The sequence below is a fragment of the Erinaceus europaeus genome, chromosome 12 (genome assembly GCF_950295315.1).
Source record: "Erinaceus europaeus chromosome 12, mEriEur2.1, whole genome shotgun sequence".
NCBI classification, from domain to species: domain Eukaryota; kingdom Metazoa; phylum Chordata; class Mammalia; order Eulipotyphla; family Erinaceidae; genus Erinaceus; species Erinaceus europaeus.
The window spans coordinates 83,959,401-83,974,925 of record NC_080173.1 but is presented as its reverse complement, the minus strand read 5'-3'; the positions used below and the strand labels follow the sequence as shown (position 1 = coordinate 83,974,925).

At 44.0% G+C, this 15,525-nt stretch overlaps 1 protein-coding gene across 4 annotated transcripts in view; it reads right to left on the bottom strand.

The window, feature by feature from the left end:
• NLRP1 (NLR family pyrin domain containing 1) overlaps window positions 1–13,726 on the bottom strand; it is a 37,033-nt gene extending 23,307 nt beyond the window's left edge. For 2 of the 4 annotated variants that reach the window (XM_060204199.1, XM_060204202.1), the window contains exons 1-4: window positions 13,478–13,726; window positions 12,328–12,622; window positions 11,254–11,427; window positions 9,059–9,256 (exon numbers count right to left, since the gene is read on the bottom strand). In XM_060204199.1, the coding sequence (XP_060060182.1) occupies window positions 9,059–9,256; window positions 11,254–11,427; window positions 12,328–12,610 (655 nt within the window). In that variant the 5' untranslated portion in view covers window positions 12,611–12,622; window positions 13,478–13,726. Of the gene's footprint in view, window positions 1–9,058; window positions 9,257–11,253; window positions 11,428–12,327; window positions 12,623–12,880; window positions 12,926–13,477 lie in introns of all 4 variants that reach the window. The other 2 variants (XM_060204200.1, XM_060204201.1) reach the window with 2 other exon arrangements.
• Window positions 13,727–15,525: the final 1,799 nt, after the last annotated feature.

The window sequence follows — 15,525 nt, the reverse complement described above, 5'->3', positions numbered from 1 at the left end:
CTTTCTCTAAGAAATGGGAGTAGCTTCAGTGTGAATCAATGACATCATTTCTCTGCAATCAGTTTTAAAGCCAGCTTAAATTTTATAGAAAGACAATGTCCTTGTATGCCAGACTTATAAGAGACAGAAAGGATAAGAAAGCAAATCCAAAGACTGAAGTTTTTACACATAAAAAAGAGGTAGTGAGGGAGTCGGGCGGTAGTGCAACAGGTTAAGCGCACATGGCACAAAGCGCAAAGACCAGTGTAAGGATCCCATTTTGAGCCCCTGGCTCCACACCTGCAGGGGAGTCACTTCACAGGTGGTGAAGCAAGTCTGCAGGTGTATATCTTTCTCTCCCCCTCTCTGTCTTCCCCTCCTCTCTCCATTTCTCTCCTATCCAACAACATCAATAACAACAACAACAATAATAACTACAAGAATAAAAAAATAAGGGCAACAAAAGGGAATAAATGAATAAATAATTTTTTAAAAAAAAAAGAGGTAATGAGAGATGGGGTTCCAGGACACATTGGTGAGATTGTCTTCCCAGGGAAGGGAATTCCACCTCTCCACAGCCTTGCCCCACTTGGGAAAGATAGAAATAGGCTGGGAGTATGGATTGATTTGATAACACCCATGTACAGTGGAGAAGCAATTACAGAAGCCAGACCTCCCACCTTCTGCACCTCATAAAGATCTTTGGTTCATACTTTTAGAGGGATAAAGAATAAGAAAGCTTTCAATGGAGGAAATGGGATATGGAACTCTGATGGTGGGAATTGTATGGAATCACACCCTTCTTATCCTACAATCTTGTCAATCATTATTAAATCAATAAAAAAAATTTATGGGTTAAAAAAAAGGAATGAAAGAGGGAAGGAAAGAAATAAGCCAAAGCTCAGAGAAGTCAAATGATGACTTAGTGAAACACAGAGGAGGATAAAATATAAAAATGACAAGGAGAGTTTTCTATTCCAGAAGAATAAGAGTAGCTCTTTTGAGATTCAGGGGAGATTTGAGAAACAGGGCAGGAAAAGGCAGGCAGGGATCAGGTAGTGAGTAGTTGCCTTCCTCACTGAACCTATCAGGTAAAACCACTGAGGTAGGAGAAGTTAGAAACGACTAAACAGTTTTACACACACACACACACACACACACACACACACACACACACACACACACCCTCAGAAAGGTAAAACAGTGATTTCAAGAATAAAATCAATTAACAGAAAATGTACTTTCATGAAGAGGTAAATATTCTATTAGAATCAAGCAGAAATTCTGGAGGCAGAGAACTCAGTAAATATAATGAAGAATGCATTAGGAGAGGGTGAAACGTAGACTAGTTATGGTCTAATGTAGTAGACTCAAGGACTGTAATCAGGAGACAAGAAGGGATTGAAAGGAGGCTGGGGATCTATCTGGTGCACTATGGTGAAGATGTCAGCTGTGGTGGGTGGGATGTATAGACACCTATCATGGGGAGATCAACTATACTCACATGACAGAAGAAGAGGGAGAAGAAGGAGGAGGAGGAGGAGGAGGACCCGGTAGGATGCACTGTAAATAGAACAAATGATGTGAAAAGAGATAATTAATGAGGTCACAATAAAATATAAAAGTTACTTAGGTATAAAAGAATAGAGAGTGATATTTTCAGTATAGGAGAAGGCTCACAGTCAAGGAGAGACAGCAGTAGAGTGCAGAACTTGCTTGCAAGAGGCCCCGAATTATATCCTGCCACCACATATGCCAGCATAGTGCTCTGGTATATTTCTTTTATTCTTCTATTTCTCTCACTCTTTTTCTCTTTGTTGTAAAACAAACAAACAATAATAAACAGTTTGACAAAAATCAGAAGAAACTATACTAGAACTATCTGACTCTATTAGAAATGACAACATAAGAATAATAGATATTCCAAAGGGAGAAGAGATGGAGAGGGGGGCAGAGGAAACTGATATTAGAGCATTTCCTATGTCTCATAAATCAACCAGGTAAACAAGTCTATGAAGCTAGTAGAATAATATACAGCCTTAATGCAAAAAGACTTAATTCAGGACACATTTTTGTCCAAAATCAATGAGAAAGAATTGCAAAAGTGGACAGAGGAAAAATGACACTGATGCACAAAAGGATTCTCTCAGCACACTATTATGTCAATATCTCTCAGTTAGTGCCTGGCTGGGCCAGCTTCACGGGCAGTAGAGAGATGACCAGGGACACATGGCTGAGCTGGGAGCGCAGTTCAATCTTTATTGATGAGTGGGGATGCAGTTCAACAATCTAATCTCTTCTATTCTCTCTTCATTAGAAAGCCTTGTCTTTTATGTCTCCTGAGGCAGAAGTGTCAGGAAGAGGAAGTACATAGGATGGGGGTGGGGAGAAGGAAAACAGCACGTGAACCAGTGGGGATTCAACCAATGAGAACAACGATTATGGCCCCACACGCATAGACAGCTAATCTTTGACAAAGGGGCCCAGACTATTACCTGGGGAAAGCAGAGTCTCTTCAACAAATGGTGTTGGAAACAATGGGTTGAAACATGCAGCAGAATGAAACTGAACCACTGTATTTCACCAAATACAAAAGTCAATTCCAAGTGGATCAAGGACTTGGATGTTAGACCACAAACTCTCAGATACTTAAAAGAAAATATTGGCAGAACTCTTTTCTGCATAAATTTTAAAGACATCTTCAATGAAACAAATCCAATTACAAAGAAGACTAAGGCAAGTATAAACCTATGGGACTACATCAAATTAAAAAGCTTCTTCACAGCAAAAGAAACCACTACCCAAACCAAGAGACCCCTCACAGAATGGGAGAAGATCTTTACATGCCATACATGTAAATAAGATAAGAGTTTAATAACCAACATATATAACGAGCTTGCCAGACTCAACAACAAGACAACAAATAACCCCATCCAAAAATGGGGGAGGACTTGGACAGAATATTCACCACAGAAGAGATCCAAAAGGCTGAGAAACACATGAAAAAATGCTCCAAGTCTCTGATTGTCAGAGAAATGCAAATAAAGACAACAATGAAATATCACTTCACTCCTGTGAGAATGTCATACATCAGAAAAGGTAACAGCACCAAATGCTGGAGAGGGTGTGGGGTCAAAGAAACCCTCCTACACTGCTGGTGGGAATGTAAATTAGTCCAACCTCTGTGGAGAACAGTCTGGAGAACTCTCACAAGGCTAGAAATGGTCCTACCCTAAGACCCTGCAATTCCTCTCCTGGGGATATATCCTAAGGATATATCCAACACATCCATCCAAAAAGATCTGTGTACACATATGTTCTTGGCAGCACAATTTGTAATAGCCAAGACCTGGAAGCAACACAGGTGTCCAACAGCAGATGAGTGGCTGAGCAAGTTGTGGTATATATACACAATGGAATACTACTCAGCTGTAAAAAATGGTGACTTCACCGTTTTCAGCCGATCTTGGATGGACCTTGAAAAATTCATGTTAAGTGAAATAAGTCAGAAACAGAAGGATGAATATGGGATGATCTCATTCTCAGGCAGAAGTTGAAAAACAAGATCAGGAAAGAAAACAGAAGTAGAACCTGAAATGGAATTGGCATATCGCACCGAAGTAAAAGACTCTGGGGTGGGTGGGTGGGGAGAATACAGGTCCATAAAGGATGATAGAGGACATAGTGGGGGTTGTATTGTTATATGGGAAACTGGGGAATGTTATGCATGTACAAACTATTGTATTTACTGTTGAATGTAAAACATTAATTCCCCAATAAAGAAATAAAAAAAGTTAAAAAATACAATGATTATGTAAATAGACTACAACATCAAGCAATGTAACAGAAGGGGTCTTAGAAGCAGAATTTAGAAGCATACCAACAAGTTAGTTTCTCAACAGGAAATTTACCAGGCCAGGAGAGACTGAAATGATATATCAGAAATGTCAAAAGGTGAAAACTACCAACCCAAACTCCTCTACTCAACAAAGTTACCTTTCATTTCTGAAGGTTACACAAAGACTTTCCCCTGACAAAAGCAGAGGAAGCTCAATACCACTAGAACTGCCTTAATGGAAACGTTGACAGACACATGGGAGTAACCAGGAATTGGAAGGAGGTAAGAGTTTAAGTATAAAAACATAGTATGTGAATATAGATAGCAACATTGAACTAAAAATGTATGGTAATCAATAGCAAAGTCAAATAATTCCATTAAAAGTATGTAACAATGGAAGCAACTGCCCCATTCTCTGAAGGGAGGCTGTCTCAACATACTCTGCCACTTGAGGAAGAAGCGAGTGTAGCCTAGAGTGTTCCTGGCTATGACCATGGAACGTGAGTTCAGACCAGTGGGGATGCAGAGGTTACACAGGCTCCTGTGCTAAGTATGCATAGACATGGGTCCTGGGCCAGACCAATGGGGTTTACAGTTGGCGGTATTTGTATACTATTCCCATGTTTGGGAGCTAGTCTATGCCTTCATTTAGCTTTCTAGTTCTAGTTCCAACTCTGACACATCATCTTCGTAGACAATACTTTCAAGCCCACCTGCATGATAGCTGTCGGGCTCAGGCAAAAATTAGTCATGGGTCCCTTGGAATATACCTAAAATAGACTTCCTAGCTTCTTCCACCATGAAAACCCAAAATCTCTCTGCTATATTTTTATCTTTAGGTTCCTGACTATTAAACATTTTGTTCTGCTTTATATCATAATGCTATTCAGCCACTAAGTTGCTGATGCTAACATGATATCAACCTGACTTCCCTGGACAGACAACTTCACCAATGTGTCCTGGAACCCCACCTCCCCAGAGCCCTGCCCCACTAGGGAAAGATAGAAACAGGCTGGGGTGGGGGGTGGAAGGAACTGGGTGGTAATGCAGCGGATTAAATACACATGACGCAAAGCTCAAGGACCAATTCAAGGATCCCGGTTCAAGGATCCCAGTTCGAGCCCCCAGCTTCCCACCGGCAGGGTGGTCGCCTCACAATCAGTGAAGCTAGTCTACAGATATCTATCTTTCTCTCCCCCTCTCTGTGTCCCCTTCTCTCTCGACTTCTGTCTGTCCTATCCAACACCACCACCACCACCAATGGCAACAATAACAATAAGGGCAACAACAAAGGCAACAAAATGGGAAAAAAATGGCCTTCAGGAATAGTGGATTCATAATACAGGTACCAAGTTCCAGCAATAACCCTGGAGGCAAAAAAAAAAAAAAAAAGAAAGAAAGAAAGAAAGGAAAAAGAAACAGGCTTGGAGTATGGATCGACCTGTCAATCAATGCTCATGTCTAGTGGAGAAGCAATTACAGAAGCCAGACCTCCCACCTTCTATACCCCATAAAGATCTTTGATCTATATTCCCAGAGCAATAAAGAATAGGGAAGCTTCTAATGGAGGGGATAGGATGTAGAACTTTGGTAGTGGGAATTGTGTGGAATTGTACTCCTCTTATCCCACAATCTTGTCAACCATTATTAAATCAGCAATAATAATAATAAAAAAAGATGAGGCAGAGAGAAAGAAGACAAACAAACGAGCAACAAAGCTTCTCCCAGCATGATGGGAGCTGAGCAGGAACCTGAGCTGCCTACATGACAGCAACCACACTAAGCGAGTTACCTTCCCCTGTTTGGGAGAACTATTGGTTAAAAAAATGTGCTTTTTGATAACCTCCAAAGAGATTATCAAAATATGTAATGGATGAAATCATTCAGATGAAATAAAACTGACTGGGAAAAAAAATAGAACCTTAATAGACAATTTTTTTCAAAGAAGATATGTAAATGACCAAGAAATACACAAAAAGACAAATGCAAGTCTAAAGTACTGTTTGAAAGGGTATCAGAGTTACCAGTGATAATAAATATTGGTGAGCATGTGGAGAAACAACAACTTTGTACACTGTCAGTAGAATGGAATTGCTACAGTCATTATGGAATGTGGTGCAATGGCTCCTCAAGAAATTAAAAATAGGACCCAGAATGATCTGGCAGTTTCACTTCTGGCAATTTTTGTTTCATTTATCTTGAAGAAATAGAATAACTAGCACATATATCTGCATTCTCATGTTCACTACATCAATGGCCTCAAAAGATGAATGGATATAGGGGGTCTGGCGGTAGCACAGTGGGTTAGGTGCACATGGTGCAAAGCACAAGGACCAGCATAAGGATCCTGTTTTGAGCCTCCTGTTCCTCACCTATGGGGGGGTCACTTCACAAGCAATGAAGCAGGTCTGCAGGTGTCTATCTTTCTCTCCTCTTCTCTGTCTTCCCCTACTCTTTTCATTTCCCTCTGTCCTACCCAACAGCAACGACATTAATAACAACAATAACAATCACCACAACGATAAAACAACAAGGGCAACAAAAGGGAAAAAAATAGCCTCCAGGAGCAGTGGATTTGTGGTGCTGGTACTGAGCCCCAGCAATAACCTTGGAGGCAGAATAAAAAAGATGAATGGATCAAGAAAATATGTCGCAGACATACAATGGAATACCATTCAGTTATAGAGAAGGTGATTCTGTCTTTTGTCATGGGATAGGTATAACCAAAGGGCACTGGATTAACTAAAATAAGCCGGATAGAAAAAGACAAATGCTCTATGGTATTTACAGGTGGAATCTGAAAAAAAGAAAGCAATATTCTAACTCCGAAGCAGATGGTAGAATGATGGTAGCTAGGAACTGAGGGGTGTGAGACACGGAGAACTACTGGTTAAAAACTACAGACCTTTCATTATACTATCAAATCTGAGCTTACAGTATGTAGCCTGGGATTATAGTTAGTAACAAATATTGTGTATTTGAAATTCACTAAGGCAGTAGATCTTACATGTTTTCTATCCATGCACACAAAGGTATGTGAGGTGATTGATGTGTCAATTAATTTGATAGTGGCCATAGTTCACCTCTGCCTATCATGTGTCTATTAATCTATAAAAAAATCATCATAATGTGAATGTATACACTTTAAATGTATACACTTTTAATTGTTAAATATATCTGGACTAAGTTGAAACAAACAAGAAAAGAATTTAGAATCAGGAAATTTCTCTTGAATTGTCTTCTCATCTCATGAGTAATTCATTCTGCCCTGATCACTCCAAATTAGCAAGTTATTAGCTACAGCCAGTGATGAGTGCTCATGGATTTTATCATTATTAAATATTTAGTTATTTATTGTCATCACAGGGGATTCATCACTTCAGACCAACATTGTCAGAAAGGTGGAGATAAAGAGACAGAAAAAGCAACATCAGAGCACAAGCTTCCACCAGTGAAGTGGAGACTCTTGGTTTAGTTATTTATTTTTAAATGTAAGGTTATTGTATTTCTCTGTAATATAACTCTAATTCTTATTCCTTCTTTCCTTTCATTTTGTTTTCTGAGTAGAAGTTTTATGACTGATTAAATAAATTGGTTTTTCTGAGCCTGTAACAGAACTTAGGGTCTCAATTTTTTTAATGCTTTTAAAAATTTTCTCATTATTGCCTTTATTTATTTATTGGATAGAGACAGCAAGAAATCTAGAGGGAAGGGGGGATAGAGAGGAGGAGAGACAGAGACACCTGCAACACTGCTTTACCACTTGGAAAACTTTCCCTCTGCAGGTGGGGACCGGGGATTCGAACCTGGTTCCTTGAGCATTGTAACATGTGCGCTTAACCAGGTGCGCCACCACCCACCACATGGCCCCAGGTTTCAATTTTTACAACTGGGTGTTTATCTCATTTTTTAAAATTTCTTTATTGGGGAATTAATGTTTTACATTCAACAGTAAATACAATAGTTTGTACATGCATAATGTTTCCCAGTTTTCCATATAACAATACAACCCCCACTAGGTCCTCTGTCATCCTTCTTGGATCTGTATTCTCCCCACCCACCCACCCCAGAGTCCTTTACTTTGGTGCAATTCGCCAATTCCAGTTCAGGTTCTACCTGTGTTTTCTTTTCTCATTTTTTAAAAAGTACTTGGATCCACCTGCATATCAGATTTCAGGCTCAGGGGAAAAAAAAAACTAGTATAGCCACAGGCCCTTTGGAATATAACTATAATATGCCTACTAGCTACCTAAAAAATGGAGATTCCCCCCCCCCCCAGCTCTTCATCTGCACTACTCCAGCCTTTAGGTTCATGATTAGTCAACAACTTGTTTGGCTTTATATGTTAACTCTCTTTTCAGCCACCAGGTTCCAGATGCTACCATGATGCCAACCAGACTTCCCTGGATAGACAACCCCACTGATGTGTTCTGGAGCTCTGATTCCCCAGAACCCACCCCACTAGGGAAAGAGAGAGGCGGGCTGGGAGTATGGATTTACCTGGCAATGCCCATGTTCAGTGGGGAAGCAATTACAGAAGCCAGACCTTCCACCTTGTGCATCCCACAATGACCTTGGATCCATACTCCCAGAGGGTTAAAGAATAGGAAAGCTATCAGGGGAGGGGATGGGATACAGAGTTCTGGTGGTGGGAATTGTGTGGAGTTGTACCCCTCTTATCCTATGGTTTTGTCAATGTTTCCTTTTTATAAATAAAAAAAATAAAAAAATAAAGGTGAAGAGGGTCTGTAGGTATCTCTCTTTCTCTCTCCCTTGCTGCCTCCCTCACATCCCTCTCAGTTTTCCCCTATCCTATCCAATTAATAAAATAAAATAAAATAAAAAAGATTTATTTATTCATTTATTATTTATTTATGTATCTTCAGAGAGAGAACCAGAACATCATTCTGGCACATGTGATTGCAGAGATCAAACTTAGGACTTCATGTGTAAGAATCCAGGCTTTTTCTCCTGCAGTAAGTCACAGAAGAGAACTTGACATCTTTTGGGGGCATCTCCTAGCATCACTATCTCACCATGTGACTGTTCTTATTGCCCAGATGGCTGATGTGTCTACACTTTCACTTCTATGAGCCTTTTAGAAACAGCAGCTCACAGAGAGAGAGACTCCAGTGGTAGAATTATCTGGAGATAAGCTTTATGATGTTTGTGTTCTGTTTGCCAACCTGGTCCGCAACTAGACCTCTGTCCTCCCACCCCTCTCCAAAAGTTCAACCTTACCTGCACAGAGGCTTCCAGATATTTCATCCCGAAGCCAAGTCGCAGGAGCCTTCTGCTTTATGGATACTGGGCTGGGCTTGCATGTAGGTGCCCAGGCCCCCAGCACCGCAGTGGATATGGGGGCATTGGGAGAATCTTGGCTTGGTAACTCATGGTCTGAGGAGTTTGGAAGAGCTTGGTACACGTGGGCAGAATCTTCTGGGTGGAGATGACAGGAAAGAAATGAACATCTGCAGTAGATTTCAAGTGCAGACATTTAAACTCTTAGAACAACAATCTTTGTGAGGTGGGTGTTTGTTGTTCATTACGCCAGGTCCCCTGCATTGCTTGATGCTGTGGTCTATTTACATAAACACTGTTTTGCCTGAGACCCGCCCTGCCTGCAGGGCATTGGTTTAATCCCCACTGGTTAGATGGAATTCGCGCTCTTTTCCTTCTCTCCACCCACTCTCCTATGTATATCCTTCCGAGATCAGACAAGATCGGGCGTGTTCAGGGTGGTATGGCCGTAGACTCCTATGTATATCCTTTTCCGACCCACCACTTCCACCTCGGAAGATATAAATGCAGATGAATAAAGCCAGCATTGCATTGTGTTCCTGCTCAGCCATGAGTTTCTGGTCGTCTCTCTCCTGCCCGCGAAGCTAGCCTGGCAGGTGTTGGTGATCTGGTTTTGGTTTTAGATCATAGGGCCAGACATAATTTTAGCCTCTTAATAACTGGTTTTATTTTCATGCAAGTGGCTCTGAGGTCCCAGGCTCAATCTGGACAATCTAGAGCTGAGCAGTGCTCTGGTTGGTCTTTCTACACCCCCCCCCCATAACTAACTAACTAATTACTAAATAAAAAAAAAGTGATTTTACTTTACCTCTTGGACAATCTTTCCTCTATTAAGTAGAAATATTTTTGACAGGCCATTTGCAGGGCAGGAGTGGTGGTGGGGAGATGGCTAAGCTTTCTATTTCAAATAATGACGGTTATTAAGTGACATTCCAGGGATGGATCCCCTTTCCTTCCAGGTAGTGTTTTTGCTAGACACTCAGTGTATGCATCTGGGGGAAGAGCAGAACTTCTCTGTGTCATCATGAGGGGAGATATGAATGGGGGTGGGGGAGAGGGGGTCTGCCTTGAGAGGGATGGGTAAGTGAGAAGGAGCCCAGTGAGGGCCCAGGGCAGGGCTCGTGTGCGGAGAGAGCCATCTAACCTTCTCCCACAATGTCTTCCGTAGAACCTATATACTTGGATATCCACAGGAATGGATTTTTGTGTGTGTGTGTGGAGCTCAAGGTGGTAAAAATTCTGTCCTGTGAGATTAAGGACAGTGTTTGGAGAGACAGCAGAATAGCACGAAGGATCAGATGGGGAAACTGACATGTAGGGGATAAAGCAGTGATTTGTGGCATGTAAGGCAGCAAATGGGTGAAGTCAGGATGGAAACAGGGCCAGCAAGCTAGAGCTCCTCTTTTTATGCATGAGTGGACACAGAGGGCAGGGAAAGTGAAAGGGGACAGCTAGGGGGGGCTGGGGGACACTCAGAAGCCAGCAAAAAGGGGGCATCAGTGCAGTAGAGATGATGGGTCTATGTTCCATCCTAACCCTGGTTCTATCCCCAAGTACTATGTGTGGCTGCGGTCCAGCAAGCAACATGCCAAGCTCCCTGATCTGGGAAGTCCATGCCAAGCTTCCCGAGGTGGGAAAAGGCAGCCAGTTTCATGCTTGGGCTAGAAGAGGAAGAGCTTGTCGCAGAGGTTTGAAGCCTCGGTGACTCATAACGTAGTGGTTGAAACAGGTGAAGTCAGGAGAGGGAACTTATCTGGTCTGAGGAATGAGCCTACTCTTTCATTTGGATCCATCTGGAGAACAGAACCTCCTTTGAAACTTTACTGATCATCTTGAACCCAAAGATCTTCAGAACCCACCCACATAAGGAGTATGTTGCTCCACTGGGCAGGATTCACTTCACTGCCTGTGTGGAACTTCATTTTACAGATTCCCTGTCTCTCAAATCAGAGAGGCAGAAGAGTAGCATTGACATGTTCCTGAAAGACCATTTCTGGTACTTGCATTTCCACAAGCTCATCCTATTTCTCCATCTTTCTAGAGTTGACACAGCCCATAGCTCTCCATGAAGCTCCAGGCTCAAAATGAATAGAAACTCCCACCTGTGACCCTTGAGACAGCCCAGCAAGTCTCACCTTCATGTAAATGCCGAGTTGGCTCAGGCAGGTGTTGCAAAGTCTCTTTCTCTGGGTCCTGGAAGAGTATCAGAGTTTCAGGGTTACAAAGCTTCAGCACCTTGGTGGGGGTAGGCCGGCTGGGCGACTCAAGGCTGGGTGCAGTTGGGGAGCAAAGAACTGACGTGGACTGGTCTGTGGAAAGCAGAGAGAAATTGTAGACCTGTCAGAGGAGAGGGCCAGGAGCCAGAGGACTAAGGTGGGGCTCTTCCTAGAACCAGGTCTCCTGTCTCCATCAAGAAAGGTCACGAAGCAACAATGAAGCCACTGCAGCACGTCCCAAACTCAGCTCAGACTCAAGGGTAGTGCGATGCCCTTACACTAATGGGCAAAACATCCTGACTGGGGGTCCAGGAGGGTGTGTTTCTGTCTAGGTTCTGTCTTGCTTTACCCTTTCGAGTCATGACCCCTCTCTTAGCTGTCATCTCCATGTGGATCTGAGAAGCCTGCGTCTTCCAGGGTTGTTGACTGTCACAATGGCAGTAGCCAGAGCACAAGCACCGGGGCTCTCATCGTTGAGTATGTGTAAGGTACTGGGCTCTGTACCACATGCTTATTAGCATGGATCATCGTCTCATTGGCCCTCACACCATTTTATGTTTGGAGAAACTCAGGCAGAGAGCAGAGCAGTGACTTGCCCATTCTGGTAGAGCCGGGGCTCGAAACTACTTAAACTTGACTCTCAGGTCTGTGCTTCTAACACAAGACCAGGAAAGTACCTGCTTGGGAGCTGGATGTGGGGCCCACCCCTTGGTTCCCACAGCCTCTCTGAGTGTCAGCCTTCTTCCTCTCGGATCCTGTGAACACTCCCTCTCAGGTGCTGTGAGGACACATGGCTTCCTGAGAATGCACCTGGCCAGAAGAAGGGTACAGCCAGGGGTGCACAGTCAAGGCCTACATCCCCATTTTGACAAAGTGGTCCCAAGCTAGTGCTCAGAGGCAGGTCTTGGGGTTCAGTTGAGGGGCCAGGGGCTGGAATGATGTGTTTGTGGGGTGGGAGATTGGTAGCAGGCAGAGGGCACTGTGCTTACTCACCTGACATGAAGTTTGCCTCTTTCTGGACCTGGGCACTCAACCTCCTCAAGCCCATCATCTCCCAGGTGTGGAGTGTCAGCTCCCAGGCCCGCTGCTCCCCGTACTGTGACACCAGGCGTGAGGCCACCTCCATGGCATCTGCTTTCTCTGGTTGAACTGTGGTCTCCATGGGAGGGTGACCAGAGATTTCTTTCTCAGGCAGCTGAAGCAGGAACTCCTTCAGCTCCTCCTTCTCCATGATGCTCAAATAAAAGGCCAGCTTCAGCTGGACTTTACTGGCCATCTCTGCTTTGAGCTTGGAAATGTTCATAGGGAGAAGTGGGTTATGGGCAGTGAGAGACAGAGAACAGCATTTCCCCTTATTCCTACCATCTCTTCCCAACATAAGAATCACCGGGATCATCCCTCTTCCTGGTGAATTCCTGTTCAGCAACCAGAACTCAGTTTTGTGAACCCCATGGCATCTACTGAGTGATGGTGTTGGGAAAAGGAGGGAAGGGGAGATATAAGGAAATCCATGGGGCCGGGCAGTGGCATACTTGGTTGGACTCACATGTTGCAATGCGCAAGGACCCAGGTTCAAATCCCCATTCCCTACCTGCAAAGGGAAAGCTTTGTGAGTGGTGAAGCAATGTTGCAGTTCTCTCTCTCTTATTTGTTTATTTATTTTTGCCTCCAGGGTTACCACTGTGGCTTGGTACCTGCACTACAAATCCACTCACTGCTCCTGGTGGCCATTTTTTTTAAATTGGTTAGGACAGAGAGAAATTGAGAGAGGAGAGAAAGATAGAAACCTGCAGACCTGCTTTACCACTTTTGAAGCAAGCCCCCTGCAGGTGGGGAGCCTGGAGCTCCAACTGGGATCCTTGCAAGCTTCGTACTATGTGCTTAAGTTTAACCTGGTGTGCTACCGCCCAGCCTTCCTCTCTTCTCCCTATCACTCCCTTCCCTCTTAATTTCTGACTGCCTCTATCCAATAAATAAATAAAGATAAGACAAAATTTATATAAAAAAAGGAAATTCATGAGGAGGAGGAATCCAGGAATTTGGGGGCTCAAGAAGAGGTAAGTTAAGGGGGGGCTCTAGGGCCAGTAAAGATAATGAAGGGGAGGGAGGTTTGGTGAGTAGGTGGGAGATGGGTGACACTCACTGTTCAGCGTCCTCAGAGGCTTTTCTCTCTTGAGAGTTCCCCCAGACGGGACCAAGCCTTAAGCTGCAAGGCTGACAGGAAGTTGGTAGCAGAGGTGGGCTTCAGGGCTCAGGGCATCCCCTCCTAGGTCTCTTCAGCTCTCTCTCTCTCTCTCTCTCTCTCTCTCTCTCTCTCTCGGTCCCCAGCCTGGAAGAAGAGAGTCCTTAAGCAGCCAGAGCAGGAACAAAGTCATCCAGTGAAAACTTCATGTGGGGTGGGTGTGGCCACACCGGGAAGGGGGTTGGAGGGAAAGTACATTGGAAAGGGGAACAGCGCCCACTCTGCCTCTAAAGCCGGGCTCTGGGAAGTAGCCATAGGTTTCCTTCCTCTTTTGTAGCATTACAGAAGTTGAGGACTCCAGGAGGAGCGGCAACATTACACAAGCAATCACTGTCAGGCACTAGAATCTGGTGCTGATTGGACTGGACCAGGGCTGCGGGTGCTCAGCCCTAAGGAGTTGAGCTCTCTGTTTCCTCAGACACTGACTCCTTGTATGACGGATTTATTTCTTTATATTTATTTATTCTCTCTCTCTCTCTTTTAATTTTTTTCCCTCCAGGGTTATTTCTGGGGCTTGGTGCTGGCACTATAAATCCATTGTTCCTGGCAGCCATCCCCTCCCCCCATTTTATTAGATAGGACAGAGAAATTGAGAAGAGAGGGCAAATAGAAAGGGGGAGAGAAAGATAGACAGCTGCAGATCTGCTTTGCTGCTCCTGAAGTGGACCCACTGCAGGTAGGGAGCAGGAGCTCAAACCTGGGTCCTTGGCGTGAGTTCCTTGTACTTACTCCTATGTGCACTTAACTGGGTGCACCCTGCTCGGCCCCCACTGACTGATTTCCTTGAGCCTCAGTTTGTGCATCTATCACTGAAAAACAGGCTTCTAGGAAGCTCCAACTAAGGTAAAGCTCTTCAAAACCTTTAAATATGTTCTGTGGCTGCTATTATACTTTTAATGGCCAACACACAACCAAGGGGATTTGTCCTTTGTGGTGGCGGGATGCAGAAAAAGGAGGTTTGGAGCAGAAAGGGAACTCAACCCTTTATTTGCACTGGCACATCAGAGTTGGGTGAGAGAGAAGCAGCTTGGGCCACATGGAGGTAGCTAAAATGGCCGCCTCAGGCAGCAACCTTTCTTGCGTCTAATCACCGAAGTGAAAGCCGGCAAGAGAGAGAGGTGCGGAAGAAGGGCTTTTATGGGAGTAGCTCTCACGAGAATGGGAAGGGGGAGGAGTAACCAAAGCACCCCAACTATGAGGGGAATCAACAGTGCCCTGAGGGCACAACATGGCAGATGTGACTGCATCTGCACAATTTCCCAGCAGGGATTTTGCCAATCAGCTTTATGGGGAGTGGGAAGTGTGTCGATCTAATGGAGGAAAAAGCAGAGGTGTTTGTGCTACCATGGCGGGGTGGGGGGGTAGGGGGTAAGTGCCTATGTTATGGGCAGTGTGGTCACTGACACCAAATCTCCCTGTCTTTTTTGTTTGTTTGTTTTTTCTCTCTCTCTTACACACACACCCTTGGGAAAACCAGCTGGGCGGGTACAATTGAATTCAGTTCTGATAAAGTATTCAGAGTTTGCTACACATGTTTAAGTTCTCAATCTCGGAAGACTGGTTCCAGTTTCAGATGCCAGGAGCAAATAGGATTCCCCAGTTACCCACCAGTCCAGAACATTTGGCAAGAATCTTGCAGGTTTACTTGCTGTGTGTCCTCCCCCCCCAACCCCCATCTCCATTTCTCATTGGCTAGAATGACTCAGAGAATGGAGAAACATAACACAGGGTCGCAAAGCATAGGATCCAGGGGCCAGACAGATAAAAGCCACTCCCAGGGTGAAGTCAACGAAAGGAAAGAGGAGGTTCTTGTCCTCTCCACCACCTTCTAGAACTTCTGTGTAGTCACCAATATAGATGTTTTCTCCAGTCTGGTTTTGGGTTTTTATGGAGGTTTCATTACATAGGCAGGGCTGATGAAATCCTTGGCCTCTATGATTAACCTAATC